This window comes from Hemicordylus capensis, chromosome 4 (assembly GCF_027244095.1).
Source record: "Hemicordylus capensis ecotype Gifberg chromosome 4, rHemCap1.1.pri, whole genome shotgun sequence".
In the NCBI taxonomy this organism is placed as follows: Eukaryota; Metazoa; Chordata; class Lepidosauria; order Squamata; family Cordylidae; genus Hemicordylus; species Hemicordylus capensis.
Window position 1 is genome coordinate 307,078,857 of NC_069660.1, and position 24,178 is coordinate 307,103,034.

The 24,178-nt window shown below is 43.3% G+C and overlaps 1 protein-coding gene across 4 annotated transcripts in view; it reads left to right on the forward strand.

The window, feature by feature from the left end:
- EFR3A (EFR3 homolog A) overlaps positions 1–24,178 on the forward strand; it is a 101,272-nt gene that overhangs the window by 61,385 nt on the left and 15,709 nt on the right. For all 4 annotated transcript variants that reach the window (XM_053246965.1, XM_053246966.1, XM_053246967.1 and 1 more), the window contains 11 exons: positions 2,805–2,942; positions 3,421–3,499; positions 4,368–4,503; positions 8,314–8,478; positions 10,958–11,072; positions 15,056–15,107; positions 15,841–16,013; positions 17,961–18,036; positions 20,548–20,709; positions 22,989–23,120; positions 23,236–23,303. In XM_053246965.1, the coding sequence (XP_053102940.1) occupies positions 2,805–2,942; positions 3,421–3,499; positions 4,368–4,503; positions 8,314–8,478; positions 10,958–11,072; positions 15,056–15,107; positions 15,841–16,013; positions 17,961–18,036; positions 20,548–20,709; positions 22,989–23,120; positions 23,236–23,303 (1,296 nt within the window). The remainder of the gene's footprint in view (positions 1–2,804; positions 2,943–3,420; positions 3,500–4,367; positions 4,504–8,313; positions 8,479–10,957; positions 11,073–15,055; positions 15,108–15,840; positions 16,014–17,960; positions 18,037–20,547; positions 20,710–22,988; positions 23,121–23,235; positions 23,304–24,178) is intronic.

Here is a 24,178-nt window from a genome sequence, read left to right on the forward strand (position 1 = left end):
AGATGCCTTCTCCATTTGGAAAATATGCTCTGTTATGAAGAGAAACATACACATGGTTCCAGACATGATGCAGTGTGGAAGCATGAGCTGATTTACTGTTCTTTCCCCCAAGTCATGGTTTCACTGGGAGTTTCTGCACATTCCTAGATAGGAACACAGGAAGCTGCCATGTACTGAGTCAGACCATTTGGTCTATCTAGCTCAATATTGTCTACACAGACTGGCAGTGGCTTCTCCAAGGTTGCAGGCAGGAATCTCTCTCAGCCCTATCTTGGAAAAGCCAGGGAGGGAACTTGGGACCTTCTGCTCTTCCCAGAGCGGCTCCATCCCCTGAGGGGAATATCTGACAGTGCTCACACTTCTAGTTTCCCATTCATATGCAACCAGGGCAGACCCTGCTTAGCTAAAGGGACAAGTCATGCTTGCTTCCACAAGACCAGCTCTCCTCTGGTCTAGATCAGGTACCAGCATTTCACACAAAGTTAATATGTGTCCTTTGGCTTCCCTTTGGTTGTGGATGAGGGCTCAGTGGTTAAGCTGCATCTGCTGTTACATAAAATGGAATGTATGAATTATTGAGCACCTCTGTGGTTCCTAATCAACTGACCTTACTTGGAGGCTCACGGATCTAATACTGTAATTTTGGATAATAGCTGTGAATGCTAAAAGCTTTCTCTGGTCATTGGAAATGCATCATGCTATGATGTTTTTCTCCTTGGCACTGGAGGCTTGTCATTATTATTTGTTTATAAAATCACAAGGCTTGGCAAGCTATAGGGTTCTCTGGTCAGAATAATTGCAAAATAAATATTTAAAGTCAGTCTGATTTTCTTTTCCTGAAGCACATCACAGCAAGCTCTCTCCCTCCCTCCCCCACCCCGCCAAATAGATATCCTGTTTAGCTTATTTAGATTGGATGGTGGTGGGGGAAAGCAGGTTATTAAAAGCAGCTGTAAAATGACTTGTCGGAGCCTGGAAAATCTTTCCCTTCCACCCAGTCAAAAAGGAAATGCTGAAGACTTTGGTTGTGCATGTGAAAGAACTTGGGTGTGTGCATGCATGGATTTCAACCCAGACGATAGTCCACTGTTCTGTTTACAATTCTCACGATGATGAGTGTTCATCACTTTCTGACGAACTTTCCCCTGCAGTTTGAAGCTGGGGAGGGGGTGGAGATTGCCTCTGCAATTGTGCTGCATTCAGAAGTGCAACTCATGTTAAGGGAAGATTCCCCAGCCCCTTCCCCAGTTCCAGGCTGGAGAGGATGGCTGAACCTTGCCGTTAGGACACCAGGCTACTGAGGTGCTTTGAGTACCTTGGTAGCTCAACACTGGAGAGGAAGAAGGCAAGGATAGTCCCTGAAGTGGTGCTGGGTTTCTGCAGCTGCAGTGAATATCCTCCCATTTCCAGCACCAGACTTGGAGCTGGGGAGGAGAGCAGGGGACAGTCCTTGATCTTGTGCAGCTCAAGCCCAGGACCAATGGGAGGGGGCAGCATCCTGGTAGCCACACGTTTTTGGCTTGGCTGCAAACACCATACAAAATGTGTGCTTTCCTGGGCCCAGATAGCCAAGATCTTCACCGAATAGGGTGTGTGTTTAAGGTTAATTTATATACAAGTATGGTCCTGCAACCAATATGTCAAATACTCCCCCACCCTCAAAAATAGGGGTTGTGTCTGTCTTGAGGGAGCATTCTTCACGCTGAGAAATTTCCTGCTCTGTTTGTTCAAGCCCTCCTTCCCCACTCCTCGCCACTGAATTCTGTTTAGCTCCCCTACCTAGTTGTCTGTTAAGTGCCCTCTGAGTCCGCAGACATTCTGCCCTATTGAATTACATGGGGGCAGATTGGGGGGAAGGGGCCTTTCTTCAGATTTTTCTCAAATCATTGCATCTGGAGGTTACCCTGGGTCTACCAGTACCTCCCTGTGACCCACAGGCACTCTGGCTATACACCCACAAGGAATGTAACATTTCCAGCTCTTTCCGGAATAGATATAAGATACGTGTATGCATGCACACAGAGACGTCAAATAGCAGACAAAGTGACCAGAGGCAAAATGTAGGGATGCCTCTGTACATAGTCCGGAAACTGCAGTTGGTCCAGAATGCAGCAGCCAGGTTGGTCTCTGGGTCATCTAGGAGAGATCATATTACTCCTGTATTTGAAGGAACTACACTGGCTGCTGATAACATTTCCGGGCAGAATACAAAGTGCTGGTCATTATTTATTTTATTTATTTATTTTTGCATTTTTATACCACCTTTCGTTAAAATATAGCCCCAAGGCGGTTGGGGCTATATTTTAACGAAATTACCTATAAAGCCCTAAAGAGCTTAGGCCCTGGGTAATTTTAACGAAATTACCTATAAAGCCCTAAAGAGCTTAGGCCCTGGGTATTTAAGAGAACATCTTCTTCGATGTTCTTTGAGGAGCCGCACCACCTGTTAAGATCGTCTGGAGCGGTTTGTCTGCGGTTGCCGCCAACTCATTCAGTGGGTACTCAAAAACGGGTCTTCTCCTTTGCCAACCCTGGGCTTTGGAATGCGCTCCCTGTTGAAATAAGAGCCTCCCCGTCTCTGGCAACTTTTGAAAAGGCACTGAAGACACATTTATTTGCCCAGGCTTTTAATTAGATGTATATTTTTAATATTGGGTTTTAAATGTTTTCAGTGTTTTACATGATTTTAATTGTTAATTGATTTGATGTTTAAAATGATTTTAATTGTAAACCACCCAGAGACGCAAGTTTTGGGTGGTATCGAGATATTTTAAATAAAATAAAATAAAATGGTTTTCTTTCAGTCGAATCTGTCCGCCTTCGTCCCCCTCTGGAGGTGAAAAAGAGGAAAACCCATCCATGTTGGCTGAGAATTGTTTCAGAGAATTGCTAGGCCGAGCAACCTATGGCAACATGAACCATGCCGTTCGACCAGTTTTTGCGTGAGTAGGAGATCTGTTTTATTTTTAAAAACATCTTCGTCCTTGGCCTCTGCAGAGTCTCATGTTTGGGATTGCACAGAAAGAGACTGAGTTCTAAATTTTCTGGAATGCTTTTCTCAAGATGTCCGTTCTTTATGCCTTTCTTGACAAAGAGGGTAACTTGAACCAATCCTGGATTGCTGCTGTAGCACACAATGGCTGCTAAGAATGAGTCATAAGATATAGATGTATTCTGTACATCTATAAGCAAAACTTCTTATTGACTACACACTGTAAACTAAACGGCTTATAAATTAAACTGCTTATAAACTAAAACTTTAGATGTATTCTATACACCCATAAGCACAACTGCTGCCATGCTTTGCTTACCAGTGGGAAAAATGTAACAGTGTTTCTCGGTTCCCTGTGTTTCAAGGATAATGAAGAAAGAACACTGAGGGATATTTCTCTTTCCTTCATGCTATGTCATTTTTATTAGGCATTTGGACCATCACAGGCTTTGGGACCCCAATGAATTTGCTGTCTCCTGTTTCAAAATCATCATGTATTCCATTCAGGTAGGTTTTGTTTTCCAATTCTGTGATTGAAAATAGAAACCAATAGGGATGTGCACGAACCGGTTCGGAGTCCTTTTTGCAGGCCTCCGAACCGGTTCGAATGCAGCGCCAGCTGAAAGTTCAAAGCTGGCGGGGGAGGGTGCACTCACCCCTCCTGAGAATTCAGCCTTCGCTTAAGGAAGAAATTATGATTTAAACTGATGCTTAACAGCAACACTAGACAGAGCTCTTCACATATTACACTGAGGAAGGGGATAGGGCCTTAGCTCCGTGGAAGAGCATCTGCAGGCTTGCATGCCGAAGGTCCCTGGTTCAATCTCTGGCAGCATCTCCAGGTAGGCGTGGGAAAGACTTTTGCCTGAAACCCTGGAGAGCTTCAGAGGAGACGGTGCTGAGCTGGATGGATCAGTGGTCTGACTCCGTATAAGGCAGCTTCCTATGTAAGATGTAAAGGGGGGGGAGTGAGATCATGTACTCTGTCCTGTTCTCCCCACCCAGCACGTGTTCAATATGGCACTTAAATACTAGTAGTAAATTATTTTAGACCCTTGGCTTGTCGTTCTGTCTCAACCCAGCTCTTACATGGGTTAACAAAAGATACAGTATGCATCTCTAGTATCTATATACTATGATTATAGTATATAAGAGCAGTTCTCAGGCTGCTCTTGAAGTAATCAGAAGCTGCAGCTGGTGTGAAATCTTAACTAAGACGGGATGCCTCAAGCATACAGCACCTACTCTGAAGGATTTTTCTGGAAGTGGAGGCTGAAAGGAAGAAGGGAAGATGGGATAGAAAATCATGCAGCTTTCCATGGATCTGTAGATTTAATTTACAAAGGGAACTGATAGATGTTGTCTTAATTTATAGGCACAGTATTCACATCACGTGATACAGGAAATCCTGGGGCACCTGGATGCCCGCAAAAGAGACTTCCCACGGGTCCGAGCAGGTATCATTCAGGCCCTTTTGCAAGCTGTTGCCATTGCTGCAAAAGGTTCCATCGGTGAGTGTTGTGAAATTAAAGACTCTGAAATTTAGGACACCCCCCCCACCCACTCACGCAATGAATAACTGCTAACAAATTATAGAGAGCACAATTTCTATTTCACCTGTAGTGTTTTCTTTCCAGGCATAAAATCAAACTGCTTTATTGAGTGGGTTCTCTCCCTAAGAAATTTTCATAAGCTTTCTTCCTTATTTAAAGTAAGGATACAGTGAATATCCCAATGTAAATGAGCAATTAGATGGTGGCAAAGGTTCTGTTAATAAAATGTTTCAGTTGCAGTTGATTCCAGGTCCTCTATTATGCCCCTTTAATTATGTTAAAAGCATGCAACATCTTTTGTCTGTGTTAAAAGCTGTAGAAATAATATCTGCATAATATTAAAAGGAGCATTGAAGACTTAAGAAACAGTGGCTTAGAAAAAATGGGAACTATTCAAATTCGTTAAATTAAGAGCATGTCGAAGATCCAGTGTCAACTATTAAAAAGTCATGGAAAATTCAAGATCAGTGGATGGATATATGGAGGCACGTGCGCACTTCCAGGACTTCTACTCTATTTAAGTACAGTGGCCAACATGCAAACCAATGCTCCCGCGTGCAGTGGCAACATCCCTGATGCAACTGCATGTGCAAGTAGTGTGATTTTCACCAATTCCCCAGTGTGATTTTCACCAATCATTTATTTTTTCTTTCCCCAGAAGTGTTCTTTTACCATGGAAATGTGTCCCAGAGAGTTATGTAGCCCTCAGGGACATATCTATGCGAGTCAAAAAATGATTCTGGGGCAAGATGAAATATGAAAATCCCACCACGCACCTTAAGGGCGCCTGTGCTTGTACAGTAAGGAATGTGTATGTTGGGTGTTGAATCTGTATGCTGGGTGTTGTTCTGCAAATCATCTTTTGAGAATCTATTAAATATTTTGAAGAATTTGTTTGTATAAAATAAAGTCATGCTTCCCAATGACCGAAAGGTAAAGTGTGCCTAGGAGTCTATTTCGGCTCCTGACATCCACAGAGCCCTACGGTTTTCTTTTGGTAGAATACAGGAGGGGTTTACTATTGCCGTCTCCCGTGTAGTATGAGATTATTCCTTTCAGCATCTTCCTATATCGCTGCTGCCCGATATAAGGGTTTCCCATAGTCTGGGAAACATTTCCACATTATCATAGTCTGGGAAACATACCAGTGAGGATTCGAACCAGCAACCTTCTGCTTGTTAGTCAAGCATTTCCCCACTGTGCCACTTAAGGTGACTCCCAATGACCTGCAGATACCATACTATGCATATACGATCCTGCTACTGAACTTAGCTAAATACATTTCTTTTTACACAGGAATGCGCTCAGGGAAATTTTAACATTTTTGTAGTTTTTACAAGAAATTATGTGTATCGCACTTCCCGTACAGATACCAAAGTTTTCATGAACATTCCTGCCACTTAAAGTGGATGAATGCACTAGGCTTTGGGACACATTCTAATTTTTTTTAGCGGAAATTCTGAATTAATCATATTTTAATTGTTACTGTTCTCAACAGATTTTTCATGATCAAATCCATAATTACAAAGCAACATAATACAGATCTTTCTCAGATTCTTTTCTCAACAGATTTTTCATGATCAAATCCATAATTACAAAGCAACATAATACAGATCTTTCTCAGATTCAAATTTACTGTGATTCAAATCCACCATATATGGACATTATGCTGTAAAATGAATAATGTTTGTAGTTGAAATCCAACAAATTTCAAACAGTTATTTTACTTTTGAAAGCACTTTAATTAAAAAAATCGGACACATATATATTTAATTTATGGAACTTTCCGATAAGTGTAGTCTGTGCGAAATGACTGCCCAGTCAACAACTGACCTCACCTGCTAGTATTTTATATCTCTCACTGTTAATACATTGTTACTGATTAAATTAAATTCTGAATTTATTTGCATATTTTAAAGGATGCATTAAGTGTGGTTGACTTTATTTTCCTAAAAAGAAAAGTATATATTTGCTACTGCAAGTAAGTGTCCCAAACAAGCAATAAGTATGCAAAAGTACTATTGGATTTGTTGGTGGTGGGTGGGAGATAGCGAATTGTTGACCAATCAAGCCAATTGCCTTGCCTATACTGCTGAACTTGATACATGTGCAGAAATAGACCAGCACAATATCGGTGCAACAACCGGTCAGTGCTTTGAGCACAAAAGTTGCATTTTCACAACAATTATCCTTAACATGTGATGCCACTGAGTAGGAAGGTGGACATGTCCTCAGGGAGAAAAAATGAAAGACTTTTCAAACGTCCAATTTAAAGTTGCAGTAAAATGCTGACATCCTCAACATTGTCCAAACTGTTTTAGTTTTTAAGTCTAGGAATTCTTGAAGCCGTAACAGCAGGCTTGGATGATGAATGGCTCATTACAAGGCAAGAACTAGATTAGGGAGACAGCTAGGAACAGTGTCTGCTCTTCAGAGACTCGCAGGAGAACTGCATTTCCTGCTCCTATTTATCAGAAACTGTCTTCTAGCTTTGGAGGTCTAAAACAAATGTAAAATAGGAAGTTATCCATTCAAATAAAACATTGATGGATGAATCGTAACTGAGATTCAAACACATTGATGGGTGGCTTTTTAGAAAACTGCAGAAATAAATAAGATGCCTCCCTTATCTGACAATGGCATCCAAAAATAGACTTTATGCATATGAGAATTGAACATTTGGGGAGGAAAGCTAGCTCCAGAACTGGGGCCTAGATGAAGCTGTAAGCCAGGAACTTGGGGGTTATGGTACCGTGGTACATTCCCACAGACAGAAGAATCACATAGATTAGTCCATGAACCAGGCTCACACATTTTGGCCATTGGTACCATCTGAGGTGACAAATGCTCACAGTGATTTTTGGCAGTGTCCAGCCACCTAAAGATGGAAAATGGGTGATAGCATTGTTGCACTTTCAGCTTTCCGTGTGTTATCTTCCCTTCCTTATCACTACGCACAAACTATTAGGGTAAGAAGGCAGTCATTTTTGCACAGAGAAAAGGATTGCCGGGCTGCTCAGCTTTGGCCCTCCTACAGATGTTGGCCTACAACTCCCATAGTCCCTGGCTATTGGCCACTGTGGCTGGGGATTATGGGAGTTGTAGTCCAAAAAGAGTGGGGGGAATTGAGCAAGCCTGGATTAGGGTGAGGGTTAGGGTAACAATGGACAAATGGTTGTACTCTCTCCATGGAGTAAGCTTTGGAAAACATTCCTGCCAATTTTCATTTCCATTCCTCTGACATGTATAGCATTTTCCAGTTGTGTCTGTGTCTTTTAAAGCTTTCAAAACAACTTTGCAAATCTGGCCACTGAAGGCCCATCGGTCAGGATAATAAAAGTATGAAAACACACTGAAAACTGAAAGTATTGCCATGCTATCACCTATTTTCCATCTCTTGGGGTATAGACCTTGTCAAGAATTACACTGAGCATTTGTCCCCGCAGATGTTACTGACCACCCTAGCTGGCTCATGTCCTATGGGGAAGATGATGCAATTCCATTCTTCCTGGGTGGGAGGGTAATTCTGATGTGGCTCCTTCCCACATCACCATTTCCCTCCTACCCACATGGCTCCTCCATCCAGATGATTGTCAGACCAGTGTGGGTCCTGACCACAAGAAAGCAGCTTCCATGCCACTGAGCAAACATATGACTCAACCTGCAGTGCATCCACCCTAACCCTTGGAAGACTGGTTGTAGCCAGTGCTTCAGACTGATGTTTGTTACCCATACACTTCAGCCATGATTTGTGGTCTCTCTCCCCAGGTCCAACAGTCCTGGAGGTATTTAACACCTTACTGAAGCATCTGCGTTTTAGCGTTGATTTTGAACTGAGTGACCGGCGTAGCTCAGTGAGCAGCGCCAGTTTTGCCACAAGCACCAAGGAAAATGATGAGAGAATCGTCCAGAATGCTATTATTCAAACAATTGGTGAGTAACTTTAAGCTGTAACAAGGGTATCAAAGCACAGAGCCTTCTTTCTTACAGCCCCACAAACCAAACAAACAGTGAAGCAGTTGAGCAGTTTTTACACCCCATAGGTTTGTACTAATGATCAGAAAAAACATAGGAAGCTGCCTTCTACTGAGTCAGACCGTTGGCTCATCTAGCTCAGTATTGTCTACCCTGATTGGCAGTGGCTCTGCAGGGTTTCAGGCAGGAGGCTTTCCCAACCCTACCTGAGGATGCTAGGGTTTGAAATCTGGGACATTCTGATTGTAAAGTAGGAACATAGGAAGCTGCCATATACTGAGTCAGACCATAGGTCTATCTAGCTCAGTATTGTCTTCACAGACTGGCAGAGGCTTCTCCAAGGTTGTTGGCAGGAATCTCTCTCAGCCCTATCTTGGAGATGCCAGGGAGGGAACTTGGAACCTAGATGCTCTTCCCAGAGCGGCTTCATCCCCTGAGGGGAATATCTTACAGTGCTCACACATCAAGTCTCCCATTCATATGCAACCAGGGTGGACCCTGCTTAGCTAAGGGGACGTCATGCTTGCTACCACAAGACCAGCTCTCCTCTGTAGTAGATGTTCATCTCTGTAGTAGATGAAAGTAGATGTTCTACCACTGAGCTACAGTCCCACCTCCCAAAACAGAACATAGGAAGCTGCCGTACAGCAAGTCAGACCCATGGTCCATCTAGCTCAGGATTGTCTACACTGACTGGCAGTGGCTTCTCTGAGGTTTCAGGCAGGAGTCTCTCCCAGCCCGACCTGGAGATACTAACAGGGATTGAACCGGGGACCTTCTGCATGTGAAGTAGATGCCCTTCCACTGAGCCCATCTCCTAATCTCTCCGTATAATACTTTTAGGAATGCTGGACGATTCTGCCATATACTGAGTGAGGCCATTAGTCCATCTAGCTCAGTATTGTCTACATTAACCAGCAGTGGCTTTCCAAGGCTTCAGGCAGGAGTCCCCCACCCAGGGGCATAGCAAGGTTGGAGTGGGCCCAGAGACAAGATTTTAAAATGGGCCCCCCAGGTTTTGTAAATTATGGACGATGCAAGTCATTTAATGGTACTAGAGAAAGACATGCTGTTCTGGTAGCTCCAGGTCTTAACACTCACATCAGTTTTGGAGGATGAATACAACTGAAGGAAGCCCAGGCGGGTGCATGGCTGGGGGAGTCAGTCATGTGACTTGCCTCTGGGGGGCCCCCAACACAGTGGGCCCCCAGACAACTGTCTCCCCTTGCCCTATTATAGTTACGCCCCTGCCCCCACCCCCATTCCCCAATCCCTGCCTGGAGATGCTAACAGAGATTGAACCTGGGACCTTCTGCATGAAAAGCAGATGCTCTTCCACTGATCTATGGCCCAACCCCCTTGGTTGGATATTGGTTGGTGCATGGCTAAGGAATGTCCAACAGTATGACTCAAGAGGCAATTGTGCCATAGCTCTGGGATAGAGTGCATGCTTTTTAATATATTAGCAAATGTGTATATTTTGTAAAATAAAGTGTGCCGTCGAGTTGGTGTCAACTCCTGGCAACCACGGAGCCCTGTGGTTGTTTTTGGTAGAATACAGGATGGGGTTACCACTGCCATTTCCCACACAGTATGAGATGATGCCTTTCAGCATCTCCCTATATCGCTGCTGCCCGATATAAGTGTTTCCCATAGTCTGGGAAACATACCAGCAGGGATTCAAACCGGCAACCACATGTTTGCTAGTCAAGTCATTTCTCCACTGTGCCATTAGGTGGCGAGTATATTTGGTACATTTATATTATATTTTTTGTAAGGCTGGGGTTCGCGACCATGGGTCTCCCAATGTTGGACCACGGATGCCATTGTGTCTGGGGATGATGCGAGTAGTCCTCCCACAAAATCTGGGGACCTGCTGTAAGACCTCAAAGTTGCATTTGTGGTTTTATCCTCTCAACAACCTTCTGAGGTGTTGGCAGGGCTGGCTGAAGAACACAGGCAGATGTCGACCATTTCTGCTTCTTAATCTGCTTGTCAGCTTATAGATAGCATCACATGTTTTGCGGGTAAAATTGTTCAGATAGGTTGAGAATAGAAGGGGGTTTCTTTTGGAGCAAGTGAAGCAATCATAGAAGCGATCGTGGCGATGATTTTCAAAGGAAATTCCAAAATCTAGCATTATTCTTTCATAATGGCTCATAGGAACACAGGAAGCTGCCATATACTGAGTCAGATCATTGGTCTATCAGTATTGTCTTCACAGACTGGCAGCGGCTTCTCCAAGGTTGCAGGCAGGAATCTCTCTCAGCCTTCTCTTGGAGATGCCAGGAGGAACCTTCTGCATGCAATAGTATAATGAAGGAGAAATTTCATTTAAACTCCAGAGGGAGAATGGAGTTTTTGCAGGGTGGGGGGAAGAATCCAGCATTGTGTCGATTTTTCTTTCTGTATTTCTTTCCTCCCCGTTCATACGTAGGGTTCTTTGGAAGCAACCTGCCAGACTACCATCGGTCAGAGATTATGCTGTTCATTATGGGGAAAGTACCTGTTCTGGGAGCAACTTCACATACACTGGACATCAGTCAGCTTGGGTTTGTTCTGATTATTCTCTGTTTTGGGCTTCCAGTGGTATATTTGTCCTAAAATGGGCAGGAAATTAGTGAGAGCAATACCGTGTTTATTGATAACAATTTGGTGGTCATGTCATTCTCCTTCCCCTTTTCTGTGACAGAAGGAAAACTGGGGTCTCTCTCTTCCTTCTCCCCACCTCTTCTTTTTTCTGTCTGTCAGTCATTCATCTCCTGTTCCCTGGAAGGCTGAGAAGTGTAATTTCCCGTGGGCACATGAGGCCTTGGGGAAATTACATTTCCAACTTTTCCTCCCAGATGACTCTGTTTTACTTCTTGGAATGTGCCAGCAAATTAGGTTTTGTGATGCCCACCAGGAGGCAAGCCATACTTTTAACATCATTTTACTTGCCATGGCCCACAGAGGTGAGAGGCACTGGTTTAAACAAGAGAACACCATCATGGTCCCTGCACTGGCTTAGGTAAGCCCCACCTGCTCCCTCTTGATCTTTAGGAAAATTTGTGGGTCCCCCTAGAAAAGCAACTGGGGTTTCTAACCCCTACGAAGCCCCCTCTTCCCAGTTGCTGGAATTTTTGCAAATTGGGGTGGCGATCAGACACTTCATTCACAGCTCTAAGAACATTCTGAGGCCACACAGCCTACCAAATATAGTTTCGAAATTGTTTTTAAAGGCAAGAGCCTTTTCGGCTGTGGCCCCTCAGCTTTGGAATCCCCTCCCAGAAGAGCTTCATCATACTCCCTCAGGCTGTTTTTTTTTTTTTAATCATCTGAAAACCCATCTTTTTAGATAGACTTTTTAGTGTTTTATCTGCAGCCATATTTGGTGGGTTTTTTAATTTTTTAATGCTGTTTAAGTTTAATGCCCAACTTTTAAATCTGGTTTTAACTGGATTTTGTTTTTATTTATTTTATTTATCTTGTTTTGTTTTATTATGTTTTACCATTTATGTGAGCTGCCCCAAGCAATACTGCACTGGAGGGAAGGGAGATTGAATGATTGATTGATCGATTGGTTGGTTGATTAGAGAGCCTTGCAGAAGTCTGGTGTATATGTGTTTGGTTGAATTGTCCTGCACAATTTTGTGCTGTACCAAAACAGACTTGTAAACAGTTACTCGCCTACTCAGCTTGTGAGAAGTTAAAGTCTCTTTCAGGCAAATATGCAGGAACATTTTGGGGTAAGTTGGGGCCCCTTCCCCACAACCCCCCCTACACAAATGACTTACAGATACATGTGGACAGGCAAGCTAGCAAAAGGGCTCATGGGTTAGTAACCTTTGTGGACATATTCTCAAGCCTCTCATAAATCAATAGGAATACGAATATGAAATATTTATATACTTCTTGACAACAAAGGTTTCCAAAGTGGTTTACATAGATATAAATAAATAAATAAAATGGCCCCCTGTCCCCAAAGAGCTCACGATCTAAAAAAGAAACATAAGATCGGCACTAGTAACAGCCACTGGAGGGATGCTGTGCGGGGGCTAGATAGGGCCAGTTGTTCTCCCCTTGCTAAATAAAGAGAATTGCCACTTTTAAAAGCTGCCTCTTTGCTCAGTTAGCAGGGGACAAATGCAACAATTTTTCTTTTCATCACCCACATTTTTCCATCCCATTTGCTCTTTGCAATCCTTTTTTAAAAGAAGTGTTGGAAGGTGTCCTCTGAGGGACATTTTAATTATAGAATGAGAACACCCTGTTTTATAGCAAGGTAAAACCCATCATTTCTCTTGTTTTCTGGTTGAGTTTGAGAGCATATTATCCCCCTTTCAGTCCTGTGCCCTCTTTTTAAGCCTTCTGATCGCTTAACAAATTAATTCACCTCCATAATAATTGATGAGGGAATTATCCGCCCATACAACGGGCTGCTATAACCAGCTGTGGTTGACTGGAAAAGTTTTGACTTTCTGTAAAATTAGAACTCAGGCCAACGTTTCTGAGATCTGTCTTCTTTAGGCTTGATTGATTCTGTGAGTTTTGGCACAAGACCTCTTTTTCTCGGAGAAGAATAGTGCCTACATAGGCACTTCAGAGAAAAGTCATTGATTTTCAGATCAAGAAAGAAGGTTGTGCTGTGGCAAACTTCTGATTTAAATTGTTTCTGTTTTAAGAGTGTAAAATGAGTCCAGCAAGAAACCATTACCATAAGGGGTGGCGAGGGAGGTATATAAAATCAAAATATCAATAGCAATATTTTAAAAGTTACTCATAGCTTTTCTAAGGAAAATGCTAGAGTCCTGTGGCTCCCTTGCTTTCAAGTGCAATTGGGCACATTAACTTGCTGAATATTTGATCAGCCCCATTACCTGTAGCACTGCTACGTACTGTACATAGTATAACATCCTTGCAATAGCTGTTTGTTTGTTTGTTTAATCAAATTCGTATGTCGCCCCAAACTTCTATCTCTGGGCGGCTTACAACAACATAAAACAAAACGCAAAAGTAAAAACCTTAAAACAATTTAAAACCACAATTAAATTTAAAAGCTTGGGTGAAAAGGTAAGACTTTAAAGACTTTTAAAAAGTTGTCCAAGATGGGGAGGCTCTTATTTCAGCAGGGAGCACATTCCAAAGTCTTGGGGCAGCAACAGAGAAGGTCCGTCCCTGCGTAGCCACCAGACAAGCTGAAGGCAACTGCAGATAGACCTCTCCGGGCGATCTCAATTAGCTAAATAGGCCATCAGTTTGTTCAAAAAGGAACTAACAATAGGGAGGAGCTATTGCTTTCATGCCCTGATTAGAAACTTCCTGAAGATTCTGTCCGGCACCGGTTTCAATGGTTTTTTTTGCCATTACGCAAAGACCTTTTGGTTTTCTGAAGCCTTTTAACCTCTGAGTGTGATGTTTTCATTCTCTTTTCACTTATGGCCTGTTCAAGTGTTGCATAATCCATGAACGCTGTACCTAAGTAAAGTATCTGTACCTCACCAAGAATTTAAACAAAAAATCATCACTCAATTTATTTTAAAAGGGCTTGAATTATATAAAATTTTTGACAGGTACATAAAGCAAATATTAACCCATTTGATATATGGCAGTTTCAAACTAATAAAGACATCTATTCCAAATTATCAATAGTAGTAAAACATCTACAAGATACTGCCAGGATCATGAAAGTCCAGTTTAAACTGGACCCAAGCAGAGTATCGACAGAAATTTATCTGTAAGCCCCACCTTGACACACAGTGCTCACAGCATTTGTCTGAAGAGACAAATGCTGTGCTCAGGGAAAGATCCACCCAGGGATTAGGAATACTGGCTGGCATCCAGACTGCATTACTTCTGAGTAGCACTTTAAAGTAATTCCTGAGTACTATTATTGAGTAATCAGCTACTGTGGTGGTGGTGGTTGTGGTTGTTCAACATGATGTGCAGAGCAACCTCAGCGTTTCCGATCCACTAATGCTGCTGTGTGCATGAAAGACAGCCCTGGCAATGTTGCATAGATGGGCAGTAGCACAGTGATTTGAAACAGCACATAGGGATTTCTGCAGCTCTGCTTCCTTTGGAAACAATTGTGCCACTGTCCATCTATGCACACTGCCGGGGCTGCCTTTCATGTGCACAGCAGCCCCGGCAGGTCAGAAATAGGAACGTAGGAAGCTGCCATATACTGAGTCAGACCATTGGTCCATTTAGTTCAGTATTGTGTACACAGACGGGCAGTGGCTTCTCCGAGGTTGCAGGCAGGAGTCTCTAAGGTCTATCTTGGAGATGCCAGGGAGGGATCTTGGAACCTAGATGCTCTTTCCAGAGCAGCCCCATCCCCTAAGGGGAACATCTTACAGTGCTCACATGTAATTTCCCATTCAAATGCAAACCAGGGCAGACCCTGCTTAGCAAAGGAGACAAGTATCATACTGACAAGAGTAAGACTTTTAACGTTTCCCACAGCAATGTTCAGTACTCATTCTTTTGAAGCCATCACATTCAGGCATACATTCAAGCTAATCTTTGGGTTTTCTTCCCTCTTCGCTTGTAGAGATTTGGGGACCAGGCGGATCCAGATTATGCTGCTGCGGTCACTTCTGATGGTAAGCCTTGTACCTAGAAGAGGTCCTGGGCTAGCTGTGCACCCCCCGCCAAGCACTGACGCACTCCATGGGCTCACCCCCTGCTTTTCCCTGTGTTCGGAGAGCAGTGCGTGTGACCTCAGAGCATACTGAGTCCAAGTTCTTTGATGTTAGAAATGGTGGGGAGGGGCTCGTCTTAAATTCAGACTCTTGTTCCTTTTGGGCAAACCTCTGTTTAATCTCTCTTCTTAAGGCGGTTGTCCTAAATCAGAGTTGCCTTCTGTTCAGGTAAATACAGTATTGGCCCTGGGAGGCATTGCTGGTTGACACATTTCGGGTCCCCCATTCTACTTGCATATACAGTACTCATTTTGATAACACTTGAATAGGGCTCATGTCTCACCCTAATCTAGCTCACTGGAGTGTTGTGAACAGCCATGCTGGATCAGACCTAAGGCCGATCTAGTCCAGCACTCTCTTTCCCACAGAGGCTCACCAGATGCCTCTGGGAAGCCCACAGGCAAGAGGTGAGGAGGCATGCCCTCTCTCCTAGTGTTGCTCCCCTGCAACCGGTATATAGAGGCATCTTTCCTCTTTGGCTGGAAGTGGCCAATAGCCCCATGCAATAAATATAAGAACTGTATACTTGGTTGATTTCTCTGTGCTCCCATTGATTAGGAAGCTTTTGGTGGTGGGCTGTGGTTGAAACATTTCTTTGGTGGTTCTGAGTTTGATCCTCTTTGATCTCAACCAGGTCACCACGGGGTACAGTGCCAAGACGATTGCAGCTGCTCTGCCTGCTCCTTTTCTGGACCCATTGCTGTCTCCTTCACTCATGGATGACTCCGAACTCAGGCAACTCGTCCTGGAAATACTGCACAACGTTGTGGATCGACATGACAACCGGGCAAAGCTCAGAGGGATAAGGTTAGCTTTTTGAACTTGATGGGGGCCTCTTCCTAATACAGTCATAGTTCAAGCCACCACACCATTGGACTCTCTGTAATAGATGGCTATATAGGTGGCACTGCCAAGAAATGTAATGCATCTCTGCTGAATTGCCAATGTACAACATTCCTGCTCTAGTTGTGCCATGTATGGGAACTAAAGCAATGGTTTCCAACCCTTTGTCCTCCAGATGTTGCTGAACTACAACTCCCAGCACCCCTTGCTACAATTTATTCACGGTCACTACTGCAAGATGACCATGGGGATACTGGGAGTTGTAGTTCATCATCTGGAGGCCCCCGGGGTTGGGGACCAGTGAATTAAAGCATATCCTAATGGTAATGTGGTTTTGCAGCCTGCTTCCCTTTTGCCCCTTCCATCTTCCCCGTCTCACGAAAGGGGAAAAAGAAATGAAGCGTGTCTGCACTTAGGCATGCCAAATTTTGGGATCTGGGGTCTGCTCCAAAATGGATATGGACTGTGCCCTTAGACACTAACTAGATTAGGGCTGCTCAACCTCGGCCCTCCTGCAGATGCCGGCCTACAACTCCCATAATCCTTGGCTGTTGGCCACTGTGGCTGGGGATCATGGGGGTTGTAGTCCAAAAACAGCTGGGTGGCCTAAGTTGAGCAGGCCTGCACTAGATGGACTACGGGTCTAACTCAGAGTAAGGAGCTACTCATGTACCCAGGAGAGTTATCTAATGGTGCAGTAGGGAAATGGCTTGACTAGCAAGCCAGAGGTTGCCGGTTCGAATCCCTGCTGCTGGTACGTTTCACAGATATGGGAAACACCTATACCAGGCAGCAGAGAAAAAGATATAGGAAGATGCTGAAAGGCATCATCTCATACTGCACGGTGACAGGAGATGGCAATGGTAAACCCCTCCTGTATTCTACCAAAGACAGCCACAGGGCTCTCTGGTCGCCAGGAGCCGACACCGACACAACAGCACACTTTACCTGTACATGTACCTAAAACAGCTCCCCGCCTTTACCTTATTTTTCTGTCGCTGCTTATTTTGCAGCATGGCAACGGCGCTCATGCTGGTCACTGGCAGATGCTCTTCCCTCCCTGCCTCAAGTAACACTACATCATTATGTCGCATCATCCCAAAGGGACTTCTGGGGGAAGGGAGTGAGGGCAGCCCCCCACAAGTGGCATTCGCCACTTTTCCCAGACCCGCTCGGAATGGTGCTGCATAGCTTGGAGGAGGATTGTCGATGGTGCTCATTGGGAGGAGTGCTGCATTTCATGCGCCACCATTTACACCCCTTCCTAGAAACTGTAGAATCCACCCCATTTTTGTTCCCTGCAAGTAGAACAGTAAAAACAGGGAGGGTAGATTTCAGCCCGCCCTTAGTCTGTTCTCTGGTTCAGAACCCTTCTGCATCTTGCTTACATTAATTGCCCATATGCTGAAGGTAAGGGACAAATATTCGTTTCTATCTGTGATTGGTAGATGCAGTTCACTGCATATGATTTTCTATAATTTCCCATTATCTATTTTGTCTAAATGAAGCTGGGGGGAGATCACAAAAATGTAACTGTTGAACGTGCTAGATGATTCCGTTTTCCAACTGTATTTCCCTGAATGTTAAGTAGCCCTTTCAGATTGTTTCTGGTTTAATTAAGCCTGTAATTATATTTTTGTTTTGTTCATAAGTTTTATGCAAAACACAAAATGCAATATTCCTGCACCAAGTCATAATTACTTATGATTCCCTCTTTTTAAAACAGAAAATTGACTGTCATTGTTAAACTTGGATGTAATTAAAATGGAAATTGCTTCAAGAATGTCTGAATAGATTAAGTATATTTCACAGTGTGCTTCCCACTCCCACCTCCTGTGAAGTAGCTTGTTTACAAATTATAATTATTACGGCTCTTTTAATAAACTAACAGACTGGTTTGTCGTTGCATAGAATAATACCTGATGTTTCTGATCTAAAGATAAAGCGAGACAAAATTTCAAGGCAAGACACAAGCTTCATGAAAAAGGTAACACCAGCATGTTCAGGTAACATATTGGTAAAGACCAATATGGGGTCTTATTGGGGGGAAATGTGTATATTTGTGCGTGTGTGCGTGTTTATCTATTTATCTATCTATCTATCTATATCACAAGCTACTAGGTCAGAACTTTGGGGAGGAAAGCTGGTCTTGCAGTAAAAGTAAAGTGTACCGTAGAGTCAGTGTTGACTCCTGGCAACCACAGAGCCCTGTGACTGGTAGAATACAGGAGGGGTTTACCGTGGCCATCTCCCGCACAGTATGAGATGATGCCTTTCAGTATTTTCCTATATCGCTGCTGCCTGATATAGATGTTTCCAGTAGCAACCATGAATTGTCCCCTTTGCTAAGCAGGGTCCACCCAGGTTTGCATTTGGGCATGTGAGTGCTGTCTGCTGTAAGATAGTCATCTTAGGAGTTAGGACCCTAGTTCAGTGGAAGAGCATCTGCTTCCATTCAGAAGGTCCCAAGTTCCCTCCCTGGCATCTCCAAGTAGGTCTGGGCAAATGCCTGCAACCTTGGAGAAGCCTCTGCCAGTCGGTGTAGCCAGTACTGAGCTAGATGGACCAATGGTAAAGGCAGCTTCCTGTGTTCCTGTGAACTGATGAGGAAGGGCTGTAACTGTTGAGGAGTGTAAGGAGAAACATTAAAGTCCTCACACAGCAGAGTATGCTCTGGTGATAAAGAGGTTTAGCCCAACAAGTTATCTGTAGACAGTAGGATGAGTTCCAAAAAACAAAGATTTATTAACAAACTAAAACATCATTGTCAGGAGAGAGATTGGACATATCCAAACATGCACGAGTCTTTAACAACCCTACAATTCTAATATACTCTATCTGCCTTTAGAGACCTATTAACGCAACTTTTTATGCCTCTAGTGGTCAAAATAAGTCACTGTGGTGCTAGGGGTCAATGCTGTAGAATTCTCACTTCTAACAGTAACTCAGTGGTAGTGCATATGTTTTACGTGCAGAAGGTTGCAGGTTCAGTCTCTAGCATTATAAGCTAGGAATGGGGGAAAAGAATCTACATCTGAAACCCTGGAGAGAGCCACTGCCAGTTAGACGAGACAATATTTGTTTAGATGCACCAATGGTCTGACTTCGTTCAAGCATCTTCATGTGTTCTTGAGGCTAAAGGCAACTTTATATCCAAGATATCCGAGATACTTTAGATACTTAGGCCTAGATTTGAATGGTCACACACAGACTTCTGCTGACATACTACAATTTTTCTGGCTTTCCCTCTCCATGACAACCTCGTCCCCCACTCCCCCCCAAAATCCAAAACTACTCATAAGGATTGGGGACCCTTTGGTCTAGCATCCAATGCAGCACAAGAGGCTGCAGAATAAATTCACCCAAGCATGAAAAATTACTGTTGGTGCATACACCGGATGGGAGTTCTATTTGCTTCTCAGCGCTAGGAAACAACCTCGATTTCCACAGTGCTAGGAAACAACCCCCAATTCCACAGTGGCCTTTCTTCAAATACCTTGGAGTTTTCCATGTCAGATGACGATGGTTTGAAAGCAGAGACCAAAACACAGTGTACCTAATTATCATGAAAACTATAAGGAAAACTATAAGGAAGTTCAACTGCAATTGTTTACAGCTATTAGGTATCCAGAGATTAATGTTAAGCCATGGGCCAGTTCAGTTATCACAGGAACCATGTTTAAATCTTGGTTCTGTGTAATGTCCCTGAACCTTGGGGGTGTGCACTCCTCCTTCCCCTGCCCACACAAGCCTCAGAAGAATTTTCTTTCCAACTGAGGTTAAAAACAAACCACAATCAGTCATGATATTGAACAATTTATTTTACAATTATTTTGTGCCACAATATGCTCACTCATTACATTTTATTTGAATTCTGTTTCAGTACCACTGGTTATCTCCAATTGCCTTGGCTTTCTCTATGCAACATTTTTGAAATAAACCTAGATCAGGAACCCACTTCATATGTTGGGTTTAGATCTTGGTTTATTTCAAGGATGACATCTAGAATAAGCTCAAATTGTTTGATCTGGATGTCGTTACCACTCTTGTGTTTTTTTCTTTGATCAGCCTTGATGTTGAACGTACCAATCTTGGTTTACTCTAACCAACTTCTATGAAATAAACATAAATCGGAAACCCACTTCGAATGTTGGGTTTAGACCTTGGTTTATTTCAAGGAAGGCATTTAGAATAAACCCAGTTGGTCAGTTTGGATGTCACAACTAATCTTGGTTTATTTTTAACCACATTTGGTGGAAGAGTTCTTCCAAGGCTCACATGGGCTCTTGAAGCTCAGGGACTTAATTATGGTTCTTCATGATGTCTGAACCAGCCCAAGATGCAAGCTTTATTTTTAGTAAAAGTCAGCTGCTGTATTGTCTAGTTGCCCTCATTGTTCCCCAATGGGTCTAATATTCTGTTTCAATATATCATCTTAATCTCGTTGCCTTCTAATTACCCGCAAGTTTGAGATGAATCTTCTTTCTTCTGTTTGTAGCATGGACAACAGCTGTACAGACATGTCTACTTAGGATGCAAGGAGGAAGACAATGTCCAAAAGAACTTTGAACTGCTCTACACAACTCTGGCTCTCATCACCATTGAACTAGCCAATGAAGAAGAGGTCATTGACCTCATCAGAGTGGCTATTGCATTACAGGTAGGACTTGATGAGCTGGTCGATCCCATATTGATAGACAGAATGCATGTTGTAAAATTACTCATTTTGCATTCAGTGTTTCCTAGAACTCTGTATTCTTTATCCTCAAGTTTGCCATGCATGCTCAAAACGTACTATCTGGTACATAATTTTACATGTTGGAAATTTCACCTTTGTTTTCTTAAGCATGTTTCAACATCTTATGGTCAGAATAAAGCTGGATTAATGTGCGGAGCAGTCTCAGAGCCAAATTCAGGGCTTCCAGTGGTCTGGGTAAAAGATCTGTAGAACATGTCTCCCTTGTAGTATTATGACTTATGCTTCTGGAGAGTTAATTCTTGTTCATGTTTCCCCTCTTGTTGCTCTTCTTGCAGACCTTTCAAGAAATCTCAAAGGGAAATTGCAGTAATTCTGGGAGAGCATAGAATGTTTCACACAATCATTTTTATATAGGGTAGAATCACTGTAAATTTGATTTTCCTGTGGATTTGTTGTGTTGTACTGGTCCTGTGGATTTTGTGCAGGACAGAGAGAGGTGCAGCAACAGTAACTGGAAACAATAAAACAACCAAGAGAGAGGTGGATTTTAAATTCATGCTTGAATGCAGCAACATATATTTAAGAACCACAATAATAATGAATAAAACAACTTTATTTATTAGCTGCCCCATAACAAATTGAATATGAATAATATTTGTTTATTTATTGATTTGATTTGATTTGATTTGATTTGTATACCACCCTTCCAAAATGGCTCAGGGTGGTTTACAATTAAAACACACTACTGAAACAGTAAAGAGCAAGTTTATATTTATTTACAACAAGTTGTTCTCTGTGTGTCTCACAACACAGCATTAAAACATTGAATAAAAACACACACAACACATGAAATCACAACACACACAGGCCACCCTACACCAAAATACAGTACAAAACTTTTTTGTCCGTTTTAAAAATCAAATTTAAAAGGCCAGAGTTAACAGAAAGGCCTTTACCTGGCATCTAAATGAACAAAGTGAAGATGTGAGGCGAACCTCACTGGGGTGCCTGTGCCACGAACGGGGTGCAACCACCAAAAAGGCCCTCTCCCTGGTAGCCACCCACCTCACCTCATTTGGCAGTGGCACTTGGAGCAGGGCCTTAGAAGATTCCAAGGCAATGAAATTGCCTTGTCAGGACATTTTGGGCAAGGTGCTCTCTCAGGTAACCCGGTTCCAAACCATTTATGGCTTTAAAGGTTAAAACCAGCACTTTGAACTGGGCATGGAAACTGACTGGGAGCCAGTGCAGTTGAGGAAGCATGGGCATGATATGATCAAAACACTCAGTCCTAGTTAATTATCTTGCAGCCCTATTTTGTACCAGCTGCAGTTTCCAGACCATTTTCAAAGGCAGCCCCACGTAAACCCACTGCAGTCATCTAAGCAAGAGGTTACCAGAGCATGCGTAACTGTGGCCAAGCGATCTCTGTCCGGGTATGGTCGCGGTTGGTGTATCAGCTGAAGCTGATAAAAGGCGCATATTATATTAAAGTTTGTCCAGTGTGTTTTGATCAATGATCTTCTTCAGGTTTTCAGATTTCTTACTGTGGTATGTCAGTTAAAAGAAGTAACTGAAAGGATTTATATGTGAATTCTCAGATACGTCTTCAGATTACAACTCATTGTGACCTTAAAAATGTAGTTAACAATGAGTTGTGATGTGGACCAGATCTTAAGAACAGGTCAATGTACCAAAGTCTACTGAATAAATTAACATGGGATTATTTCATCATTTGAAGGCCTACGTCCTGTTCAGACAGTACCCTGTGGGTGTACACATTCATGCATTTTCATGAACAACTGTACATAAATTAATTTTAAAAGCAAACCTGGGGACAGCGCCCCCTCAAATGTATGCTGCAGATAGGAAGCATACTGTACATGTGTTGAACATAATGTGCGAATAATTGTACGTGCATACACTGCACATAGACATTAGGGATGTGCTCGAAATGTGATTGGTGTCCGAATCTGTAGCGGATTACTGATAACTCCTCTGCATTAAAGGGGCTGTGGAAACCCTCAGTTTTAAAAGGATTGTGCTGTGATTCGGATGTCGAATCGTGTTTCAGCACATCCCTAATAGACATGTATGAAACATAAGATGTGAATAAGCTTGTTTATGTCCTCGGTTAGAAAGACCTGATCGCCTGAGGTTTACCTACCTGTGCCCATCCATGCATTTGCCAAGCAGTGACCTGTGTCGGTCCTGAGTGAATTGTTTTCTTTTCATTGAAGGACATTGCGATCCTTAATGAGGACAACTTGCCAATGTTCCATCGTTGCAGCATAATGGCAGTGGTGGCTGCTTATCTCAACTTCCTGAGCCAAATGATTGCTGTTCCTGCCTTTTGCCAACACGTCAGTAAGGTACAGCATCTCTTCTGAATTGGCATCTCTTCTGAATGTTGGCTGTGTGTCTTCCTACTGCGTTGGTACACACTGGGGATTGCCACTGAATTTCAGCTTCTGTTTGTTTTGACAGGTCATTGAAACCAGAAATATAGAAGCACCCTATTTTCTGCCTGAAACCATTTTCAGAGAGAAGTGCAAGTATGTAAAATTAAACTGTTGGGGAAATGAGAAGCCTTAATGCTTTTGACTTGATGTTCCAGGAAGAAATTAAGGGTTTGGTACATTGATTTCCCCAGAAGCGGCTCTGCCTCAGAACATTACAGAGTCCCCTCCTCCCTCCCAATTGTCATCCTTGCTGTGCATTGGGCTGAGCACACCCTCATGCCCTTGGCTGCTACCTGTAATGGGAGGCTCTTCTGTACTGCGCATACAGTGGATCCAGTTACTTGTTCCACCCTTCTCCAGTAGGATACACAGTCTACTTTTTGCTCTAACTGAGGGTCACCTATGTCAGCCTGCTAATTGAGCAAAGAGACACTTTTTTAAAAGTGGTGATTCTCTTATATCACCAGGGAGCAACTGGCCCTACAGATGTGCACAAAACCAGCTTTGCCAGTTTGGGTTTGGTTCCGGTCTAACCAGACCTGGTCTGATACGAGTGCCAAACCAGTTCTGAGCTCTGCTGGTAAAGAAGGATCTGGTGAGGATTGCTCTTTACCAGTTAAGGGGCGGGGGGCTTCCCTAAGGGTAGAGCAGGTGGGATGGGAGTAATTTAGTACTTACAAGCCCAATTGGGGGTGGGGGTGACAGCGGCTCCCCCCACCAACCTCACGCAGAGAGGCCAGGGACAGCAGTAGCCCAGTTCAAGCTTTCTCCAGCCCAGTTTGGCCCTCTGTGCATGTGTGGAGGCTATTTTAGTGACCTCCATGCATGCACAGAGGCCATTTGTGTGAGCACTAAATGACTCTCCTCCTGCCCTCTCCACCCTTAGGGAAGTCCCCCTGCTCCTTTTCTGGTAAAGGGGAAGCCTCACCAGATTCCCCTTTACCAGTAGAGCTCAGAACCGGCTCAGT